The sequence below is a fragment of the Delphinus delphis genome, chromosome 12 (assembly GCF_949987515.2).
Source record: "Delphinus delphis chromosome 12, mDelDel1.2, whole genome shotgun sequence".
In the NCBI taxonomy this organism is placed as follows: Eukaryota; Metazoa; Chordata; class Mammalia; order Artiodactyla; family Delphinidae; genus Delphinus; species Delphinus delphis.
The window spans coordinates 64,640,345-64,661,123 of NC_082694.2; the positions used below are offsets into that span (position 1 = coordinate 64,640,345).

Here is a 20,779-nt window from a genome sequence, read left to right on the forward strand (position 1 = left end):
GATTTCTGTATGAGATTAGTATTTAATTTTCTTTTTTAAGATATCTTTTTTGGGTTTTATCAAATATAGGTTTCAAATAAAATTGCTGGTAGCTTTAATTCTCTACCTGTATTCTAGAATAATTTAAACAGCTTCAAGTAAATTTCACCTAGAAGGTTTATACTTCCTAATCTATGAACCCGTTATTCCTTTCACAATAGAAGGAGTTCAGGATCTGGGAGAGCCATAATGAAAAGAAGTGAAAACAACTGGGAAACATACCAATAAACCTTTCCCTCTTAATTCCTAATATCGTCCTGCTTATCTGTTCCCAGATAAACTCCCAACAAATGCTAAGGGAAAATTAATTTGGAGGATTACCTATTGCTTCTATATCAGGAATATATGTAACACCTTGACATTTACCTTTCTGTTGAAAGTATATGAATTAGCTTGAGCAAAAATTCACTGAATATCTGAGGACATGTTGAAGAAAGATGCACTTGTAATCGGGTAAGAAATTCTTGCATAGCTTGCGTAGCTGTTGGACCAACCTGAAGAGAAATGAAATTCTGTTGACAACTGCTTACTGATCCCATCTACAGAATTATTCATTTAAAAAGTATCATCTGTATGCCTTCTTTGGAGAAATGTCTACTTAGGTCTTCCGCCCATTTTTGGATTGGGTTGTCTGTTTTTGTGATATTGAGCTGCATGAGCTGCTTGTATATTTTGGAGATTAATCTTTTGTCAACCTAAATGTCCATCAACAGATGAATGGATAAAGAAGATGTGGCACCTATATACAATGGAATATTACTCAGCCATAAAAAGGAACGAAACTGAGTTATTTGTAGTGAGGTGGATGGACCTAGAATCTGTCATACAGAGTAAAGTAAGTCAGAAAGAGAAAAACAAATACCGTATGCTAACGCACATATAAGGAATTTAAAAAAGCGGTTCTGGGGCTTCCCTGGTGGCACAGTGGTTGAGAGTCCACCTGCTGATGCGGGGGACACGGGTTTGTGCCCCAGACCGGGAAGATCCCACATGCCGCGGAGCGGCTGGGCCCGTGAGCCATGGCTGCTGAGTCTGTGCGTCCGGAGCCTGTGCTCCGCAACGGGAGAGGCCCGCGTACCGCAAAAAAAAAAAAAAAAAAAAAAGCAGTTCTGATGAACCTAGTGGCAGGGCAGGAATAAAGACGCAGACGTAGAGAACAGAGTTGAGGGCACGGCGGGGGAAGGGGAAGCTGGGATGAAGTGAGAGAGTAGCACTGACATATATACACTACCAAATGTAAAAAGGATGGCTAGTGGGAAGCTGCTGCATAGCACAAGGAGATCAACTCAATGCTTTGTGGTGACCTAGAGGGATGGGATAGGGAGGGAGGATAGGCTCAAGAGGGAGGGGATATGGGGATATAAGTATACATATAGCTGATACACTTTGTTGTATAGCAGAAACTAACACAATATTGTATAAAGATGTGGAAAAAAAAATTCTCTTTCCCTGTAGAGAAAAAAAAATAAAAAAGCATCAAACGTTAAGTCAAGAGCCATACGGGTGAAACTTTTCATTTGAAGAACAAAAATATTAACAGTGATAGCAGGAAACCAATTAAGCTTTTAGATCTTGATATACTTATTTTAAATCGAAAATTATAGCTTCTATTGTCAATATTTTTTTCATTATGGTTTAGAATAACTTATGTTACTTTTATTTAATTCAATACAGAAAAAGACTCACCTGAATTACACAAGAATATCTTTATAATGCTTTCAAAAGCACAAAGAACTTATGTACTGATTTTCACAATCTTCTTAATTATCCCATTTCAAAACAAAAGAACTCAGACTCACGTTAAGTGATTCACAAAAGGTCATGCTTCTAATGACTAGCAGAGCAAATACTAAAGTGAATTGGGGAAAAAACCCTACAAAAAACCCCTTAAAGCTAAAAACGAACCTGTATCTATTTGTAAAAACAATGCTTTCCCAAACTTCTATCTCTTCAATGAAAAAAAAATGATAGTGAGAACCACACCAAGTACCCTGAAGTATGTTTTGGAATGTTATGATCATAAAACCCTAGAGGAGTTTTGGAAAAAACAAAATGCAATGTAATTCTCCAAACCATTTTAAAGTTAACAATTTCTAACACTGAGTATAAAAATCATAACATTCATAACCAAACTACAAAACCAAAATATCTGAGGAAAGCTTGACCTTCAGTAACTTTTACTTTGCCTTTAAAAAAAAAAAAAAGAGAGGAAAAAACACTACTTTATACAGCGGCATGTTCCCTGACACCTAGGCTCTATCACTAACTAGTTGTATAATTGTGGGCAATGCAGATAATGCATGTTTACTCATATGTAAAATAAAGAAGCTGGAATTAGTGATTTCAGGAATCTTCACATTCCAAATTCATGCAATCTTTATGTGTAATAATCACTTGATAACATGCCTCTACCCCCATCAAAACTCTGGCCCAATCTAATTACAAGTAGTTTGTTCCTTCTCATTTTTTTCCTTGTCTGGTTTATTTTATGATGATCTACAAAAATCAAGTCTATTCAGTATGAGAGTACTGACTAAATGTATCCAACAGAACTTAAGCTCCAAGAAAGGCAGAGACTCGGACAGGGTAACTACTTAAATCCCTAGCACCTAGAACAGCACCTAGACCTAGCACATAGATAAGCACATAGCTAAGAAATAAAAGATGACAACCTTGCAAGATAATCTTGAATAACGTCCATTGGAAAGATGCTATGAACACTAAATATATTTTATGTGAAAAGAAATATAATGAAGGAAAGATATTTTTTAAAGCAGTACAATATAACAAAAGCTAAACTGATATAAAAGAAATCTCTGGTTAGACTAAAAATGTTTATAAGCTCTGATATATCTTCTTTTTCTGAATTAACAAAAGCAATATTTTTTTTCATTTCAGTTTTGAGATATAATTGACATACAGGACTGCATAAGTTTAAAGTATACAGCATAATGATTTGACTTAATACATCATGAAACGATTACCACAGTAAGTTTAGAGAACAGCCATCGTCTCATATAGATACAAAATAAAAGAAAAAAATTTTTTTTCTTTATGATGAGAAGTCTCAAGATTTACTCTCTCAACAAGTTTTTGCCTTCTGGCTACCTTCATCCAATTCCCCCAACCCCTGCCTCTGGTAATCACGAATCTGATCTCTTTTTCTATGAGTTTGTGTCTTTTTGTTTTGTTTTGTTTGCGGTATGCGGGCCTCTCACTGTTGTGGCCTCTCCTGTTACAGGCTCTGGACGCGAAGGCTCAGCGGCCATGGCATGTGGGATCTCCCAGACCGGGGCACGAACCTGTGTCCCCTGCATCGGCAGGTGGACTCTCAACCACTGCGCCACAAGGGAAGCCCTGTTTGTTTTTGAAGTAAAATTCACCTACAATGCTATATTTGTTCTTGGTGTACAACACAGTGATTTGATATTTCTATACATTTCAAAATGCTCACCACAATAAGACTAGTTACCATCTGTCATCAAAAAGATATTGCATTATTATTGACTATACGCCCCACACAGTACATTTTATACTGGTGATTCATTTATTTTGTACCTGGAAATGTGTACCTCTCAATTTCCCTCACCCTCCTTCCCCCACCCCCATCCCCCATCCCCCATTCTGGCAACCAGCTGTTTGTTCCCTGTATCTAGGACTCAATTTCAGTTTTCTTATGTTTCTTCATTTGCTTTGTTTTCTAGATTCTACATATAAGAGAACTCATATGGCATCTGTCTTTCTCTGTTTTATTTCACGTATCATAATACCCTTTAGGTCCATTGATGTCATCTTTTTGTTTTTTGTTAAATAAAATACTTAATAGCATAAAAGAATTAAGTTAGGTGACCTGTCAATCTTGATAATAGAGGTCACTTAACATAACACTTTTTTTTTTTTTGCGGTACATGGGCCTCTCACTGTTGTGGCCTCTCCCATTGCGGAGCACAGGCTCCGGACGCGCAGGCTCAGCAGCCATGGCTCACGGGCCCAGTCACTCCGCGGCATGCGGGATCTTCCCGGACCGGGACACGAACCTGTGTCCTGCGTTGGCAGGCAGACTCTCAACCACTGCGCCACCAGGGAAGCCCATAACACATTATTTTTAAAAATTTTTAAATTCCCCAATTTTTTAAATGCTTCCCTAACATTAAGGTTAATATCTGTTTAGAATGTTTCTCAAATTATATGAAATTAACACCAAAAATATATCGCTACATTAAAACATCCAGTAAAATTCCAAGAGAAAACTTACTACCTGCTATAATTCAGTTTCAGCATAGCTATTATTATATGTAATTCAAAACATTTTATTACATTGATACATAAAAGGCCATCATTTAATGCTTTAGTAATGAAAATTTTATGTATTTAACTGCACTTAAAATTTCCTTTACAAATAAGTTTACTGTATAATCTGGGCCTATCACTGGCTTTCAGAAGTCACATTACCTGTGGACTGTGTTGATTTGTTCCATGTGGACTGGTGCCAGAAAGAAATTTCACTAAGACATGAATCAGGTTTGGATCTGAAACCAGCAGATGGGCAGTACTCTCCTGAGTTCCAATGGCAGTACTGGAACCAGCTATAAAACATTAAGAAAAAAAAAAAGTCCCCAACGAAAGGACCCCGAAACAATGGAAATGCAGTATTTAAAACATCTTTTAATTTCAAAGGAAACTCACATATTCCTGGGAGTTACTAAAAGGATCTGAATCTCTACTGCACTGACTGAGCCTCATTCTCTATTTTCATCTGCCATAGATCTCCTGCCTCTCTCCTAGTTTGGCTGTGAAAAATACCTAGTTTAATGTGCATCTTATTCAGTATACAGTCAAGTGGAAAAGAAATAACTAAATGCTTCCTGTCCTTTTGGTGAGCCTATTCTTAGTAATTATTTCCCCCTTCCAGAAATAAAGATCTATTTTTCAGGTAAATTTTAACACAGCCTTCTAAGATAAACTGAAGCAAAACCTATTCATTTTTGCATGTCAGCTACATAAAGGTTGTATACTGTTAACTGATACACAGACAATGCACAAGTTTTCTGAAGTGAATAAAATATCCTTGAGTCAAATCTATCTTCAGTATCACATAGGGATGTTTTCAATCCCATATTTGGAAAATATTATATTCCAAATGAAAAATGAAGTAGCATTTTGATTCTCAGCAATGATTTTAATTAATACCTTTATCAAGGTGACGCTGCTTTCTAGTCAATGAAATTAAGCCCAAAGAGAATGGGGATGAAATCCACCCACCTGCTGTCATAACCTACAGATGGAATGAAGATTTCAATTCACAAATGGCTACTCCTTGCTCTCTAATATGAACTTGGATACCTACTTCCCAACAACCTAAGAATGTCAGATAAAATCTAGACCTAAATGTAAAAAGTAAAACCAGTAAGCAGTACAGAAGATAATGTATGAGAGTATCTTTGTGACTTTGAGATACAAAAAGCCACAGAAAGCACTAAAAGTTCCTTTCTTAAAAGGTTCAGAAATTAATTTTACTATCTTAATTGGGAAATAAAGGAGTGGGGTGAAGAAAGTAGGAAACTAATAGGACTTTAGAATCTGAGAAGAAGCGATTAGGTTCAGTGAATGTAGGTTTTAGATGTGAAAAGCATACACCGAGGAACCTAGTCATATACGTTCATGAATATTATAATGAATAAATCATCTTTAACTGCTAAGTTACTTTAAAAAGAATAAATAACCAACACAAGACATAGACTAACATTAAATACTTGACTTTGTACTCTAAGAGTAATCAATTTTTAAAAACTAGTAAAAGTTTTTAGAAGGTAAAAATATAATTTGATCTTGTAACTGTAGATAGATGAGAGTATATAATCAAAGTAAAGAAGCACAAAGGGCAAGAAACATTAAGAACAACAACAAAAAGAACAAATTCAGAAGAGACATATTCAAATAAAGAATTTAATCATCTTCACAACTATATCACTTCTTGAAAAAATCTTTTTCAAGAATCTCATAGCAAGAATAATAAAGCATATGTCAGAGATTTAAAGGAATAAATATTTGGACTTACGATTAAGCTGCATGTTTGTCATGAGTGTTAGACTATGAAGAACAAGGCACCATGTCCGGAGCAAAGTATTGGGATACCACGCTAACACCGTGAGAAAGCTAGTTATTGATGCTACGTAGAAAAGAGAAAGGAGAAATTTTAACTCAGAAAAAGCAAATGTTTACTAAGAATTAAAACAAAAAGAATAAATTTTAAAACATGACATTATTTTTTTAAATCAATTCACTACCTTGTGTCCTCAAAACATATAAATAAAAGTTCCCCATTAAACATAACTAAAGCATTAGAGAGTCAATAAGATTTTATATCTAAGGTTAAAGCTCATCCCATGACAAATAAAATAACATGTCATCACTATACATTTGTTGTCCTTTCCAAACTACAGGCATTTCCACTGTAACACAATTTGTGCTTTACTAAAAATCCTCACATTCTGCAAAGCCAAAAATTGAAAATAATAGGGCATATTGGAAAGACAGGGATGGGGTTGACCGTTCAAAACCAATGTAACTTCACAGAAAAAGCACAAACTAAAACAATAACTAAGTCACCTGCAAGGCCTAAATAAGAAGCACATGCGGCAGGTGGAGAAGCCAAAAGTTATTAAAAATAAACAAACATAATACAGTGCCCAGTTTTTGCCCTTAAAACACTGTGTAGAATGGCTGATTCCAGATCTCAGGCAGGAAATATAGTTTGGAACACCTATGATATTAAAATCTAACAAAGATATAGTTGTGTATTTCACAAAAAACAAAACCAAAAGAATCTAATGAAGCATCATCTTACTGACCACAAACAGCATAATTTCAGCATCAATAAACATAATGATTGTAACAGAAACGTAAGAAATACTTTAAAATCACGAACTTATACAGATATTTACTAAGGAAACTAAGTGGTCATGATTATAGACTACTTGTGAACCAATTAATTTTTAAATTTAATTTTAAAATACAGAAAATTTCTAGCATTTTTCCTGGCTCTATATAAAAACTGTATCTCCAAAGGGTGACATGATAGCACATGAAAGGAAGTTTCTCTTTATGGAAGTATTTCAGTTAATAAAAAAGGAATAACAAAATTAGACTATCTTCATTTCAAAACTTCCTGTGAACTGCTACTAATTCTAGGCATTAATCATTAGTGTCTATTAACAACATAAAAAAAAGACAACCTATGAAACTGCCTTAAAAAAAAAACCTCTGGGCTTCCCTGGTGGCACTGTGGTTGAGAGTCCACCTGCCAATGCAGGGGACACGGGTTCGTGCCCCGGTCCAGGAAGATCCCACATGCCGTGGAGCAGCTGGGCCCGTGAGCCATGGCTGCTGAGCCTGTGCGTCCGGGGCCTGTGCTCCGCAACGGGACAGGCCACAAGAGTGAGAGGTCCGCGTACCACAAAAAAAAAAACAAAAACAAAAAAAACAAACTCAAATCAGATTAAGCTCCATGTCTAATTACCAATTTATAGAAAGTAGAGAGGACATCATAGAGATACAATCACTAAAAATTGGGACCTAGGGAATCTTGAAAGACAAAACAACCAAACTTTGCAAGGGGATTTAAAAAAAAAAGACAGATTAGAGGAATTAAGAAACATAATTAATTAAAATGTGTAGACTCCATATGGAATCTATTTCAAATATACAAAAAAAATTCTGTAATAGTTTAGACAATTGGAAATTTGAATACTCACAAAATACCTGATGACAGTAAGAAATAATTACTTTTTTTACCCTTCTATTCACTCTTGTTTATGCTTAATGTTTCTCACAATAAAAAAGTTTTAAAAACTGATGGGAGTAAAATTTATAATAATAATCATTAATACAGTGAAACAGAAGGAAACCTAATAATTAAAGTAGGGCCAGCTCTTGCTGAGAGAATGCAGATGTTAAGTAGGACCGTAAGCCAGTGTGGCTGTCACTAAGGCTGACAGACAGGCCATGTGAAGGCCATGCATGATGCACATCTCTAGAGAGAAAGCATCAGGAATAAATGATTTTTACTGTTCTTTAAATAGATTCCTATAGCCTGAGCTGAAAACTAGTTCTATTCCTGTTGAAGGATATTATTCAAGTCTCACTATTCCCACATTCCTGCATTTGCCAAGAAAAAAAATGAAAGAACATAATTTCTACAAAAAATTGACATCCTTCTCCAATTTACCAATTCCCTAGAGGTATTTCACATTTTTAAAAAAGACCAGTTGCAAAAGAACAGCCTATGAACAAGACAATACTTTAAGGAACTACAATGTAAAGATAAACAGAACATTGTAGATTTGATGTCTGTGTTATACACAGACATAATACAGACCAGAGAATAAGTTTTCTGTTCTCTTTCCTGCAAATTATTAAGTCAGTATTTTAAATATGTTTTTTTCACTACAACATTACAACCCTAATGACAAAGATTAGGTGTTAACCTAATCAATACCTTTTTAGATTGTTTATGCTACGTTAATAACTTTCCTTCTAATAAATCTTACCTTGATTTAATGAAATGACAGGTATTCGATTAGCATTATATAAAAAAATGTCTGCTCCATTTTCTTTGTTTCCAGACGAACTAGAATTCAGACTCAATGTGAGCCACAACTGGAGAAGTGATTCCAACTGAAATAGAATGTAAATTGACAGAAAGAAAATGTACCTATTAGGAAATACCATTTAAGCAAAAATCTCATGTATGAATCCTTATGATTATGAGTAAATAATTTTTCTATTAAATACTTCTTCTGGGGACTTCCCTGGTGGTCCAGTGGTGAAGAACCCACCTTACAATGCAGGGGACATGTGTTCGATCCCTGGTCAGGGAACTAAGATCCCACATGCCATGGGGCAACTAAGCCCACGCGCCACAACTACTGAGCTTGCGTGCCTCAACTAGAGAGCCTGCATGCTGCAAACTACAGAGCCCACACGTTCTGGAACCTGCTCGCCACAACTACAGAGCCCATGCACTCTGGAGCCTGCGTGTCACAACTAGAGAGAGGAAACCCTTACACCACAACTAGAGAGAAACCCTTACGCCACAACTAGAGAGAAGCTGCAATGAAGAGCCCACATGCCACAACAAAAGACCCTGCATGCCTCAGCTAAGATCCTGCGTGCCACAACTAAGACCCAACACAGCCAAAAATAAATTAAATAAATAAATAATAAAAATAAATGTTAAAGAAAAATACTTCTTCTGGTTATTTTCAATTCAGTTCACAAGCAAACACATCTTAAAATTCTAGATCAAATGAAATTTAACTGAATTAAAATTTATAATTCACCTAATATAAATGTTTTACTAAACTAAAAGACGTGATTCAAGTCTTTAAATGCAGGTGTGTGTATAATATGTAGTTGCAACAAAAGCAGTAAGCTTATAATCATAAAAGTTATAAATAACCTATCACTGAGGAGCTGGGTTAATCAAAGTATCTCCAACATTTTTTCATCTGAGTATGACAAAGAAATCATCCCTGTCTGGTTGAGACTGATCTGCCCGTTTATTTTCATCTTTTCTAGGCTGGCAATAATGTCTAAAAATACACAATTTCTCCTGAAGTCATACCTGAACGTGATGGACTTGAAGCATGGAAAAAAGTTTGTTGAAACAAACATTTAACATTGGGACAGATGATAACTGTACAATGAGCTGGCTGGATTGGTTCGCTGCTTGTAAACCCCCTAGAAGCGAATCATCTGTTCCAGTGGGAGACTGTGATACTGAAAATTAAACACAGTTATGATTTTATACACAAAGTATCAGGAGAAATGTTAACTAGTTATTAATATGTACAGGTAAGTCAAGGTATATTTTTTTAAAAATTAAAATTGCATTCTTTAAAATGGTTCAGCATTGTATTATTTGAAAACCTGTTTTTACAACATTACTTGAAAGTTCAAAAGATAATCACCACAAAGAGAAGCTCCCAAATTCATAGGACTTGTCCACAAAGGGAGAAGAACCTTACTCTCTATAAATTTTTATTTTCAATTTTTTCCTAATTAATAAGAGGGAGGAGAAAAGGGAAAGAAAAAAGAATCCTGCCTATTTCTTGAGAAGGTAGTTTTAGAATAACCTAGACTCTAATCCATTGATTCTCAACCTTGATAGCACATTAAAATTGCCTGGGAAGTGTTCAAAAATTCTGATGCCAGGATACACACACCAAACTAACTGAGTATATATTCATGGGGAGCAGAGAAATAAAGGGATGTTAAGAGAGTTTTTCATATATTTAGAAAGTTTTATATTAAAAGGAGAACACAGTTCTGCACAGGAAAATAATCAAAAGATAGAATATATCGAGAAACAGAACACTAGACGAATCTTCTCTTTTTCTCCTTTTTTATATACTTCCTAAGGCAAGAAATACAGAATGCAAACCAAAAGAATTCAATTTAACATAGGAAGATCTAAAAATCCAAATTTCTCTATTGAAATGGGTTGGGAACTTTACTTCATAGGAGAAGGACATGATGTGCTTCCTAGGTTCTAGCTAATATCTCTACACCTTTACTCACCACCATTACCCACCATGTTTTTATTTTTCTTGGCCTAAGAAAAATAAAAATATCACCATCACCTCAGCACAGCTCCTATGTTAAGAGAGACAGGCTGCTATCTAACTATACTCACCTGACAGAAGGGGATCTACCCAAGCCTCGAACAACATCAACAGTCAGCAAACCATGTCCTAACGGCCAAATCTGACAGGCCACCAGATTCCGTAACACGGTTTCTTTAATAACCATGCCTATTCATTTAGGTATATATTGTCTACAGCTGCTTTCCTGCTACAAAGTCAGAGTAGACCTGCAACACACCCTGTATAGCCCCAGAAAGCCTAAAATATTTACTATCCAGTCATTTACTACAAAAAGTTTTTCTTCTTTTGCTGTAAATAATTAGGTAGTAAATCCTCTCAATTCTGTAGTTCCATCAGGCCCATTTGGCTATCTTCATTATCTAAGTCTTCCATCTTGGTCTTAAAGGAAGATAAAGATGTTACTATTAAGAAACCCACTTTATCATAAATTTGGATATAATGCAACGAACTCCCAGGCAGCTAGCTATGCAGGCTCCCCCAGGAATTTCATTAACCGCACACCACCACCATAACAAAAACATGACTCAGGTTTTTGGACTGAACTTATGAACACTACATGGAGGTAATTTGTTCCCCCTCTGCTCTCCTGATTCATTAATCCTTTGTCTTATTTCTCAACTTCCTACTAACTTAGCAAGGGAGAATTTAAAAATCCATCCTTACTGAGTGCACCTGAAAATAATCAGGAGATGAACTGTTCATGGTAATTCTCTAAGAATGGTGACTTTTACTCACAGGTAGGAGATGTATTTGTTAATGCCTGTAAAATGGAATCTGCTTCTAGGGTTGACATCATTTTCAACATAAGTTCTGCTTGTTGTTCAAGTCCAACTTCTAGACGAGCATCTAGGGCTACAGAAAGCAATTAAAAGAAAAAACAAAACCTATTTGATAATTATTATTCACGTCCTACTTCCTACAATAAAATGTTGACATCTGAACCCAAAACAGGGTGAGTAGTGTATCTTCACATCAGAACAACCTGGCATGGGGTATCAGAGTTACAGCAGGTAACAACATCTGTGCAAAGGAGGCTAGAGATGGGAGAGTAGATATATAAAGAGAGGTAGATCAAGTAAGTGAAGTAATGATAATGGAAGCAAATAAATTAAGAATAATGAAAATCAGGTACCTCACTATCAGAGAAAAGAGAAATATGGAAAAGGAAAAAACTAATATGAAGCTTATGGAGTAGATTACTGGTAGATTAACTGATACATCAATGTGGACTCATGGCATTCTAGACGGATAGACAGACAAATATAGAAATAAATATAAACACAAATGTGTGTACACACTCCCTAGATTTATCCATCAAGAGAGAGTGTGGAACAGCCAAAAATTAACAGCAAGTCTATCTAGCACTCAAATCTTGAATTCTTAATCACATTTCTCCACTAAAAGGTTCTGAAATACCATTTTCATTCATGAAGTGGCTAACTCCCAGTCTGGGGAAGGGAAAGTAAATGATGAGCCTGGGGCATTTTGTTATGCCAGGAAACAGGGAAGTGTTCAAAGAAATATGAAGACATTTCAAAAAGACAGAGACCAGATTAAAGGAGATACCGTGGTCAAATCAGGGACATTTCGAACATCAAAATAAATAATGACAACACTGCGAATGTACTTAATGCCACAGAATTGTACACTTAAAAATGGCTAAAATGGGTATTCTCTGGTGGTACAGTGGTTGAGGGCCCACCTGCCAATGCAGGGGACACGGGTTCATGCCCCAGTCCAGGAGGATCCCACATGCCGCGAAGCGGCTGGGCCCGTGAGCCACAACCGCTGAGCCTGCGCGTCCGGAGCCTGTGCTCCACAACGGGAGAGGCCACAACAGTGAGAGGCCCGTGCACCGCAAAAAAAAAAAAAAGGCTAAAATGGAAAATTTTATGATCTCTTGAATTTACCTCAATAAAAACAAGAAAATAATGATAACAAATTATAACCCACTGAATAAAATAGGAAACCACTGGTCTATTCAAAACTAAGTGAATAAAATAATAACTTTTTTAAAAAAGAATAGATTCCAAATATTATTCTGCCACTCCAACCCATCAAAACTTTCTTACAAAAGGGAAAAGAATAACTTTTCACTGGAAAATATTGGTAGACATCTCCTTTATCAAGTAATTCAACTTAAAGCCACCAGCAGTGGTCCAAATTAAAATCATGAGCCACCTAATAGGATGCAGTAAGAAAACCTGAGCAGTACACTTTCTTGATATTTATGCCAAAAACACATGACCACAATCTAATTGTGAGGAAATAGCATACAAACCCAAATTGAGGGACATTCTACTGAACAACTGGCCTATAATCATCAAAAGCACCAAGGTCATGAAAGTTACCTCTGACAAAGTGTGGCAGACTGAATAAGACTAAAGAGATATGATAACTACGGTTGATGCTTGAACAACACAGTTTGAGCCACATGAGTCCACTTATACATGGACTTTTTTCAACAAATATGTACGCACCATCCATAGTTGGTTGAATGCATGGATGCAAAACCTTGGAGACGGAGGGCCAACTGTAAAGTTATACACAGACTTCCAACTGTGTGGGAGTGGGCCCCCCACCCCCACCTTATTCACGGGTCAACAGTAAATGCAACACACAATTTCGTACTGGATCATTTTGCATAAAGGGCATAATTTAGACATAACTGCTGAAACCTGAATGGGGTCTTAGAGTTACTAATGTTAATTTCCTGATTTTGATGGAATGTGCTTCCTGATGTGTTTATGTAGAAGAAATGTTCTGCTTTGTAAAACAAACAAAATAAAACAAAAAAACACCAGATTACCAACTTACTCCCAAATGGGTCAGGATAACAAATGTTCTCTGTATTAACTTGCAACTTTTCAGTAAATGTATGATTGTTTCAAAATTTAAGAAAAGATTTTATTTTTAAAAAAAGTTATATACTCTATGTGACTAGAAGAGTGCAAAAATAATACTCAACGTGATTTCATTGTTTACAAATAAAATATAAATTTATTATTAACAATAAAAATAAAAGGAAGCACAATTAATTAAAACCACCAGCAAACCCACACAACTCACAAATATATTTTGCAAAGTGTTATTCTGAGAAACAAAAAATAGACCATAAATAGAAGCTCTTCTAAACTGACTGACACACAGCTCTGAATGACACTCACTCTCACGGCACCCCTGCAATAATAAACCCTCTCAGCAAACACTCAGGATCGAATTCTCAGGAGACAAAGAATACATGAATTGAGGACTTGTTTTAAGAATAGCTTATGCCTTAAAATATGAACACACACTTACCCTGAGACACTGAAACACTAACTGTCTGTGATCCATTCTTCTCTGTATTTGCTGGTGGCTTTGCTACAGGAATTCCAAGACCTCCTATGTATGGGTTGTAATTGTAGGTGCCATAATCAGCACCCCAATAGTCATACCATGTACTGCTTATTGGCTTAAAAGAATAGGAAAAAACTGTGGTTTATTTTTGCCTCTTCACGAAGAGTGACATATTATTTACATTACCTAAAGTCAAACAGGGCTACAAAATAAACGTTCTCCTTATCCTTTAAATTTCTGAAACATAATCTTAATGATTAAAGGAATGGTTCATAATATTCTCTCCATTTTACCCCAAAAATCTAAAAACACCTTATTTGTTAGACTCTGAGAGGTAATTAACATCTTTAATAAAATCTCTTACACACAAAATGAACCAAAATAAAGTATTAGGGAGGTATCTCCTTTAGAAAAAGTAACAGCTAACAAAGAAGGAGATTCTGCAATGAACCCAACTTGGATAAGCTTAAATGCTGCTTGAAATGTCAACAGTCCATAACCATACCTCCCATGCTTATTAGTGGTTCTTACTATCATATAAGATGTTAGTGGCTATATTAATAAAATGATGTAAGTCCTCCGTATACTATTCCACTAGTTCTATAAAAAATCTACTATAGTACCTAGAGGAATTTAATTTTGAGTAAGCTAAATAATGGGTTATATTAGGTGTATACTTTCGTCTTTTAAGTAATTAATAAACCAGAAGTATAAGATGAAAGGTTTTAATTGCAAAGAATACTCTACTGTATCGTACCTTAAAAACTTTGGCTGCAAGAGGATCCTTTTCCAAATCAATATCTAAAGGATCAATGTCAACTTCCATTAGATCCTGAAGTAGCTCAAGATCAATTTCTTTATCTTTTTCCAAAGAGGAAAGAGGAGGTGCACCTTCAAATAATTGAAAGTGATTTTTTTTGGTGGAGTACATAACATAAAATTTAACCAATATATTGCTTTTAATTACAGAAAAAGTTAATTTACTTATACATAATATATATTTCTACTGATACAAAAATCTCTAAATTTTTATACCTGACAATTAAGCATAAGTATGCAAAAATATCACCCTATAACACACAATTAAGAACACCAGTGCAATAATATGTGACTTCCTAGGGGAAAATACCATATGATTAATCCTTGTTGAATCAAGTTACATAAACTTTGTTGTTAAAAATAATCATTAACCATTTCTAGAATAAACAATGTTATTCGTTTTATTGCCTCCAATAAGTAATTCATTATATTACATCCAGTAGTTAAGGAAATAATACCAGGTATTACAGTGAAAAGCAAAGATTTCAGTTTTAAGACTGCTATTCACCTTATTTTTCTATCATGAATTGGAAATGATTTTGCTCTCAGATGACTCCAAATTTTTAACTAGCCTTTTATGCCTTACAACTCTTATCTTCCTTCCCTTCCCACCCTCTATTATTCAACATATATTTATAGAATGCCAAGAAAATACTAGCCTGTATTAGGGTCTGAGTATATAAAGATTAATAAAACAAATGTCCACCCTCCAACAAATTAACAGAGGTTCAGAGGTGAGGGTACACTACAGAAATTAAACCAACTACAACGTAATAGGTGCTATCAGAGGCAATCTAGAATGTAGGCAGCACCGACGGCAGTCTCCAGCATTGCTGGTGGTAATGGAAAAAGCTTCTTGGAGGAGAGCATGCTTTATGGGAATCTTAGATAAGAAGTTCATCATGCAAACTAGAGAAGAAAGTCTACTCCAGATAAAGGGACTATCAGACAGAAAGGATAAAATCATGACAGAATCTAAGATTAAGGAATGAAACAGATGAAATGACCACAGCATTGCAAAACAGTCTTCAAAAGTAAGGAGTACACCACAAAGGACTGTACACGCTAAGATACACATTATAGTTTTTGAAAAGGCAGAAAACAAAGAAAGAAAAAGAGAACAAGAGCCTTGCTATCTTTACCACTGTGTATCTTTAACTGTTTTCTAGGTTGTAATTCTTTCAACATAGCCAAATAAGACCATATCAAGATAACACAGACCCTGTGAAAGGATACCATTTTATTTTAATATGCATTCAGAGAATCAAAGCAAAGCATACTTATCAGGAAAATAATTGATATGGTTACTAAGGCCAAAGACCTAATATAAAACTTAATTTTATACTTCATTAATATTCTTAATTTTGAAACATGTTTCATTTTCTTAAAAAAGAGCTACGGATATTTTAAGTAAAAAATTTAAAGAATGTACCTGTTATATCATGTGTCAAAGGTTCATCTATAGTTTCCAGCAACTGAGCTGAAGACTGCTGCAGGGCGTCATCAGAGTCACCAGCTGTTGCACCTACATCATCACTCACTGTTCCTTCCTCCATGGCTTCTGCAGCTACTGGAGCCAGCAATTCTCCTGCAGGTAAGAAGAGCATCCTAACTGCTTTAGTAATTAGTAAACAGACATCCAAAACATAGTTTTTCATCCAGTATTGAGAATAGCATGTGTACTCTACCAACCACAAAAGAGTCTGAGGCAAATGAGTCCACACCTACCCAAGGAAATGCTAGGGCTCACTGCATGACCTTCAAATGCTAACTAATAGCAAACACAAAATGTGCGATATGAACAAGGAGTTATTATAATCACTTTACACACATTAACTCACTTATTCATCAAAATAACTTCATAAGAAAGATACTTTTATTATTCTTATTTTACAGATGAAAAAACTGAGGAGCAGGGAGTACCTTCCTCAAGTGCACAGAAAGAATTAGGAAGCAGCCCACTGCTGGTATTAATAAGGAAGCTGACTAGCTCCAATATCCCTGTACTCTGTAACCTAACTCCTCCATAAAAACTTGCATTTATTACAAGTGTCAACATAATTAAACGCAAAAGTAATTCTAAATGGTTGCTACTGCCACACATGAAAGAGACATTTTATACTTTTGAGGAGCTCACAGTTTCCTTTAAAGACTAGTCAAGCAGCAACAAGCTAATTTTGACATACCTTATTAAAAATAAATCCTAACAAACCTGCTAAAATATCCTGTAGCATACAAGTTAAGGAATATTGAGCCCAAGCACCACCCCAAGATATATCTCCTCTATTGAAGTCAGTTCCAACCAAAAGTAACAGCAGTCTTTCCAGTTGGGGTTCATTCACAATCTCACACAGATGTATAGTTGGCCTCGTGGCATTCGCAATGCGTGCAAGAACCTGTAATACATTTTATAAAATCATACACTTAAATAGCAATTAAATATGTTTTCTCCAAAAATAAAGCATTGAAGTAACTGCTTTCAATGAGATATGCTTTTGATGTCAAAATAATTATTTGATGTAAATGCAAAAGAAATGTAATTTCATGGATCAAATATTAAAATCCAGGTAAAAACCTGAGTTGAATAGTTTAAAATAATTTCTATAAGCAATGAATATGCTACAGGAAAGCTTTCAGGGCATTAATACACCCTTCATTGCTATAATCTGACACTCGTTTGTAGATTTCCTATCCTGATAATAATAATTTCCTATCCTAATAGACAAAAGGTAGGCTGTAGATAGACATACCCACATTACTTACATTTCAAATCTACATTAATCTAGTTTTTACTAGGTTAAAAATATACATTAGGGGCTTCCCTGGTGGCACAGTGCTTGGGGGTCCGCCTGCCGATGCAGGGGACACAGGTTCATGCCCTGGTCCGGAAAGATCCCACATGCCGCGGAGCGGCTGGGCCTGTCGGCCATGGCCGCTGAGCCTGCGCGTCCAGAGCCTGTGCTCCGCAACAGGAGAGGCCACAACAGTGAGAGGCCCGCGTACCGCAAAATATATATATATATACACATTAGGTCTCCTAAGAAATAAGTGCCAAAATATTTTTAAAACCTTTCAAGGCACATTAAAAAAAAAACTAAACTGCATAAAAGGAAAACCAGTGAAAGCACTTTTATTTCTCTCAAAAATCAATTAAAAACTGCATTTTTTCTTATTTCTTTTTCTAAGTCTGTATAATTATAAATTATGCCTAATTCATTTACTTACCTTACAAACAAATAATAAGAGATCTGCATGGCATGTAAAATCCATGGAGAGGAGAAAAAGGACAAGTTTCTGGACTACTGAAATACAACGTTCATGGGCCAGGGTAAATGGAAGTGGTTCTATCTCTGGGCTTTCCTTTGTTGTTGTAACTTCTGTGTCTAAATTAGAACGAGACCACTCTGCTGTCCGACGTAATCGAATTAAATCCTTAAAGTGCTGTACACAGAAATTTACAATATTTAAACCACTGTTTATTGAATGAAAATTCTTTCAGTAAAAGTTTATTTATGACATGAAAATATTCACTCAGAAAACTTACAACTTCTAAAGAAAATTTTTAGGCAAACCATAAGCTTCAAAAAGTAAGACTATTAAAAACTATACTGACCAATATACCTCATGTCCTATTTTAAAATAAGGTATCAGATACATAGCAGAATATCAGAAAGGTGAAATTCTATAGAAAGGCTACAACAGGTCAAATCTAACATTTTAAATAAATATTACCAAAACATCCTAAATATAATCATAAAAGGTGAATGGTAAAGAAACCTATATATACTAAGTACAGAGTATTAATTCATTTCAAACTCTGATGGAGTAACTGTAATTTCATATTTATAGAAACACAATATGTAAACTTGGTTGCTACATATAAATGTTATCTCCCAAATTTAAAAAAATATATCATTATTTTTAAAAATTTTACATATAAAGGACACATTAGGAAACCCATATATTTCCTGAGTCCTTTTACCTTCAATTTACTGGAACACAATTCACTTTAGAAGAAATACACTAGAAAAATATTTTAAGCCCACATTAATCATATATTTACTTGAGTTAAAAGCTACCTTTCCCAAAAAAGGTACATAGAATAGATTTTTGTTGATAAGTAGAATAACAAAGTTTCCTGATCATTACTAAAAATACTTAACTATTCAAGTAACTTAAAATACTAAAAGGGAGAGTGACTTTTCTAAGATAATTACATTAAAAAGTAAAGATCATACCTTTGAGGTCGCCTGCTTTAATTTGGCTTGCTCTACCAGAAGTTTATATGATGATCCTTTGTTGCTTTGTATTTTTTCTTTTTCCATCTGTTCCACCAAAGCCTTCTGTTTTGCTTTTAGTAAGTTAAGTTGCTTAAAAAAAAAAAAAGTTAATCTTATAGTTAAGTGTTAAAAACAACAAAGTAAATTATTATACTCCTCAGAATCTATACATCAAACTAATGGAATAAGTAATTCTCTGAAAAATCTAGTTTAAACTATGTTGCTGATTTTTTAAAAATCACTTCCAAATTCCAAATAAAAGATCTCCCCCTGTTGTAATTAAGAAGTAATCAATTTCTTACCCATGGGAGAAGGGAAATAACTGGAATACGTTTTTATGTAAGCCACTAATGAGATTGACTGATGGAGTATTTTTTAAACAGAGGAAAAGAATTATTTTTAAATACATGGGGAAAATTCTTTTATTGTACAATATTGGCTTTTATGGGAATCTTCAAAAGTAGAACATTTTTTGGTATGTCTATGTTTTTTATTAATTAAAAAGTTTATTGCAGTAACTGTAAATTCACATGCAGTTGTTAAAAAATAATGCAGAGATCTCTTGTACACTTTACCCAATTTGTTGGTTCAGGTATCCACCACTACAGTTAATACTGTACACCATCACCATCACAAGGTTTTCTCATGTTGTCCTCTTATGCTGCCCGCCCTCCTCCCTCCTATCCTATCTGTCCCATCCCTACCCCTGGCAACCACTAGTAGGTTGAAATGAACAAATAGACCAACAAGGAGAAAAAAATTTCTGCTTGAAAGACCTTGAAAATCTGCTGAATGACAAAACCACTTTGCCATATATCCATTATGCAGAACATTACTCTAAACAGAAAGTCACTAGAACATTATAGCCATAATTATAAATGCACAATTTAGTTAAGAACTTAATCTACCTTTTCAAGGAATATTTCCTAAATTTCTACTGTTGCTACATATTTTTGTTATCAGCAAGAAAAAGAACATTATATTATAAAGAAATATCCATTTGGCTGTTATCTCCATATATGAAGCAAAATATATCATAAATTAAAACCAGCATGCACGTGTATTAAATAATCAATACATGGTATGTGAATGTGAGAACAAATCAGTATTTTCAGAAAATTGTTCCAAAAGTTCTACAATTAACATATACAACAACTGCAATCAAGAAAAAATATAATCTTTATTTTGAAACAACCATAATCTTAATCAACAATTTATATTGCTGTACAAAGACATTTTTTCCCTAACTATCTGAGAATAAGTTGGCAACCTGATGACCAATCACCCCTGAATACTTTAATGTGTATTTCCTAGAAACAAGACCCTTCTCCTACAAACCATAATACAACCACTGAAATCAAAGAAGTAACATCCATGCACTACTAACAACTAACTATTCCTCAGACCCCACTTTTTTTTTTTTTTTTTTTTTTTTTTTTTTTTGCGGCACGCGGGCCTCTCACTGCTGCAGCCTCTCCCCTTGCGGAGCACAGGCTCCGGACGCACAGGCCCAGCCGCTCTGCGGCACGCGGGATCCTCCCGGACCGGGGCACGAACCCGCATCCCCTGCATCGGCAGGCGGACTCTCAACCACTGCGCCACCAGGGAAGCCCCAGACCCCACTTTTAAGTTTTG

The 20,779-nt window shown here is 35.2% G+C and overlaps 1 protein-coding gene across 7 annotated transcripts in view; it reads right to left on the minus strand.

The window, feature by feature from the left end:
- The window catches only part of BIRC6 (baculoviral IAP repeat containing 6), a 234,405-nt gene that overhangs the window by 114,156 nt on the left and 99,470 nt on the right, over positions 1 to 20,779 (minus strand). For all 7 annotated transcript variants that reach the window (XM_060026859.1, XM_060026858.1, XM_060026861.1 and 4 more), the window contains 12 exons: positions 19,103 to 19,234; positions 18,090 to 18,305; positions 17,077 to 17,260; positions 16,297 to 16,452; positions 14,803 to 14,936; positions 14,007 to 14,160; positions 11,442 to 11,558; positions 9,665 to 9,819; positions 8,589 to 8,715; positions 6,098 to 6,208; positions 4,492 to 4,625; positions 406 to 533 (listed from right to left, as the gene is read on the minus strand). In XM_060026859.1, coding sequence (XP_059882842.1) covers positions 406 to 533; positions 4,492 to 4,625; positions 6,098 to 6,208; positions 8,589 to 8,715; positions 9,665 to 9,819; positions 11,442 to 11,558; positions 14,007 to 14,160; positions 14,803 to 14,936; positions 16,297 to 16,452; positions 17,077 to 17,260; positions 18,090 to 18,305; positions 19,103 to 19,234 — 1,748 coding nt within the window. The remainder of the gene's footprint in view (positions 1 to 405; positions 534 to 4,491; positions 4,626 to 6,097; positions 6,209 to 8,588; positions 8,716 to 9,664; positions 9,820 to 11,441; positions 11,559 to 14,006; positions 14,161 to 14,802; positions 14,937 to 16,296; positions 16,453 to 17,076; positions 17,261 to 18,089; positions 18,306 to 19,102; positions 19,235 to 20,779) is intronic.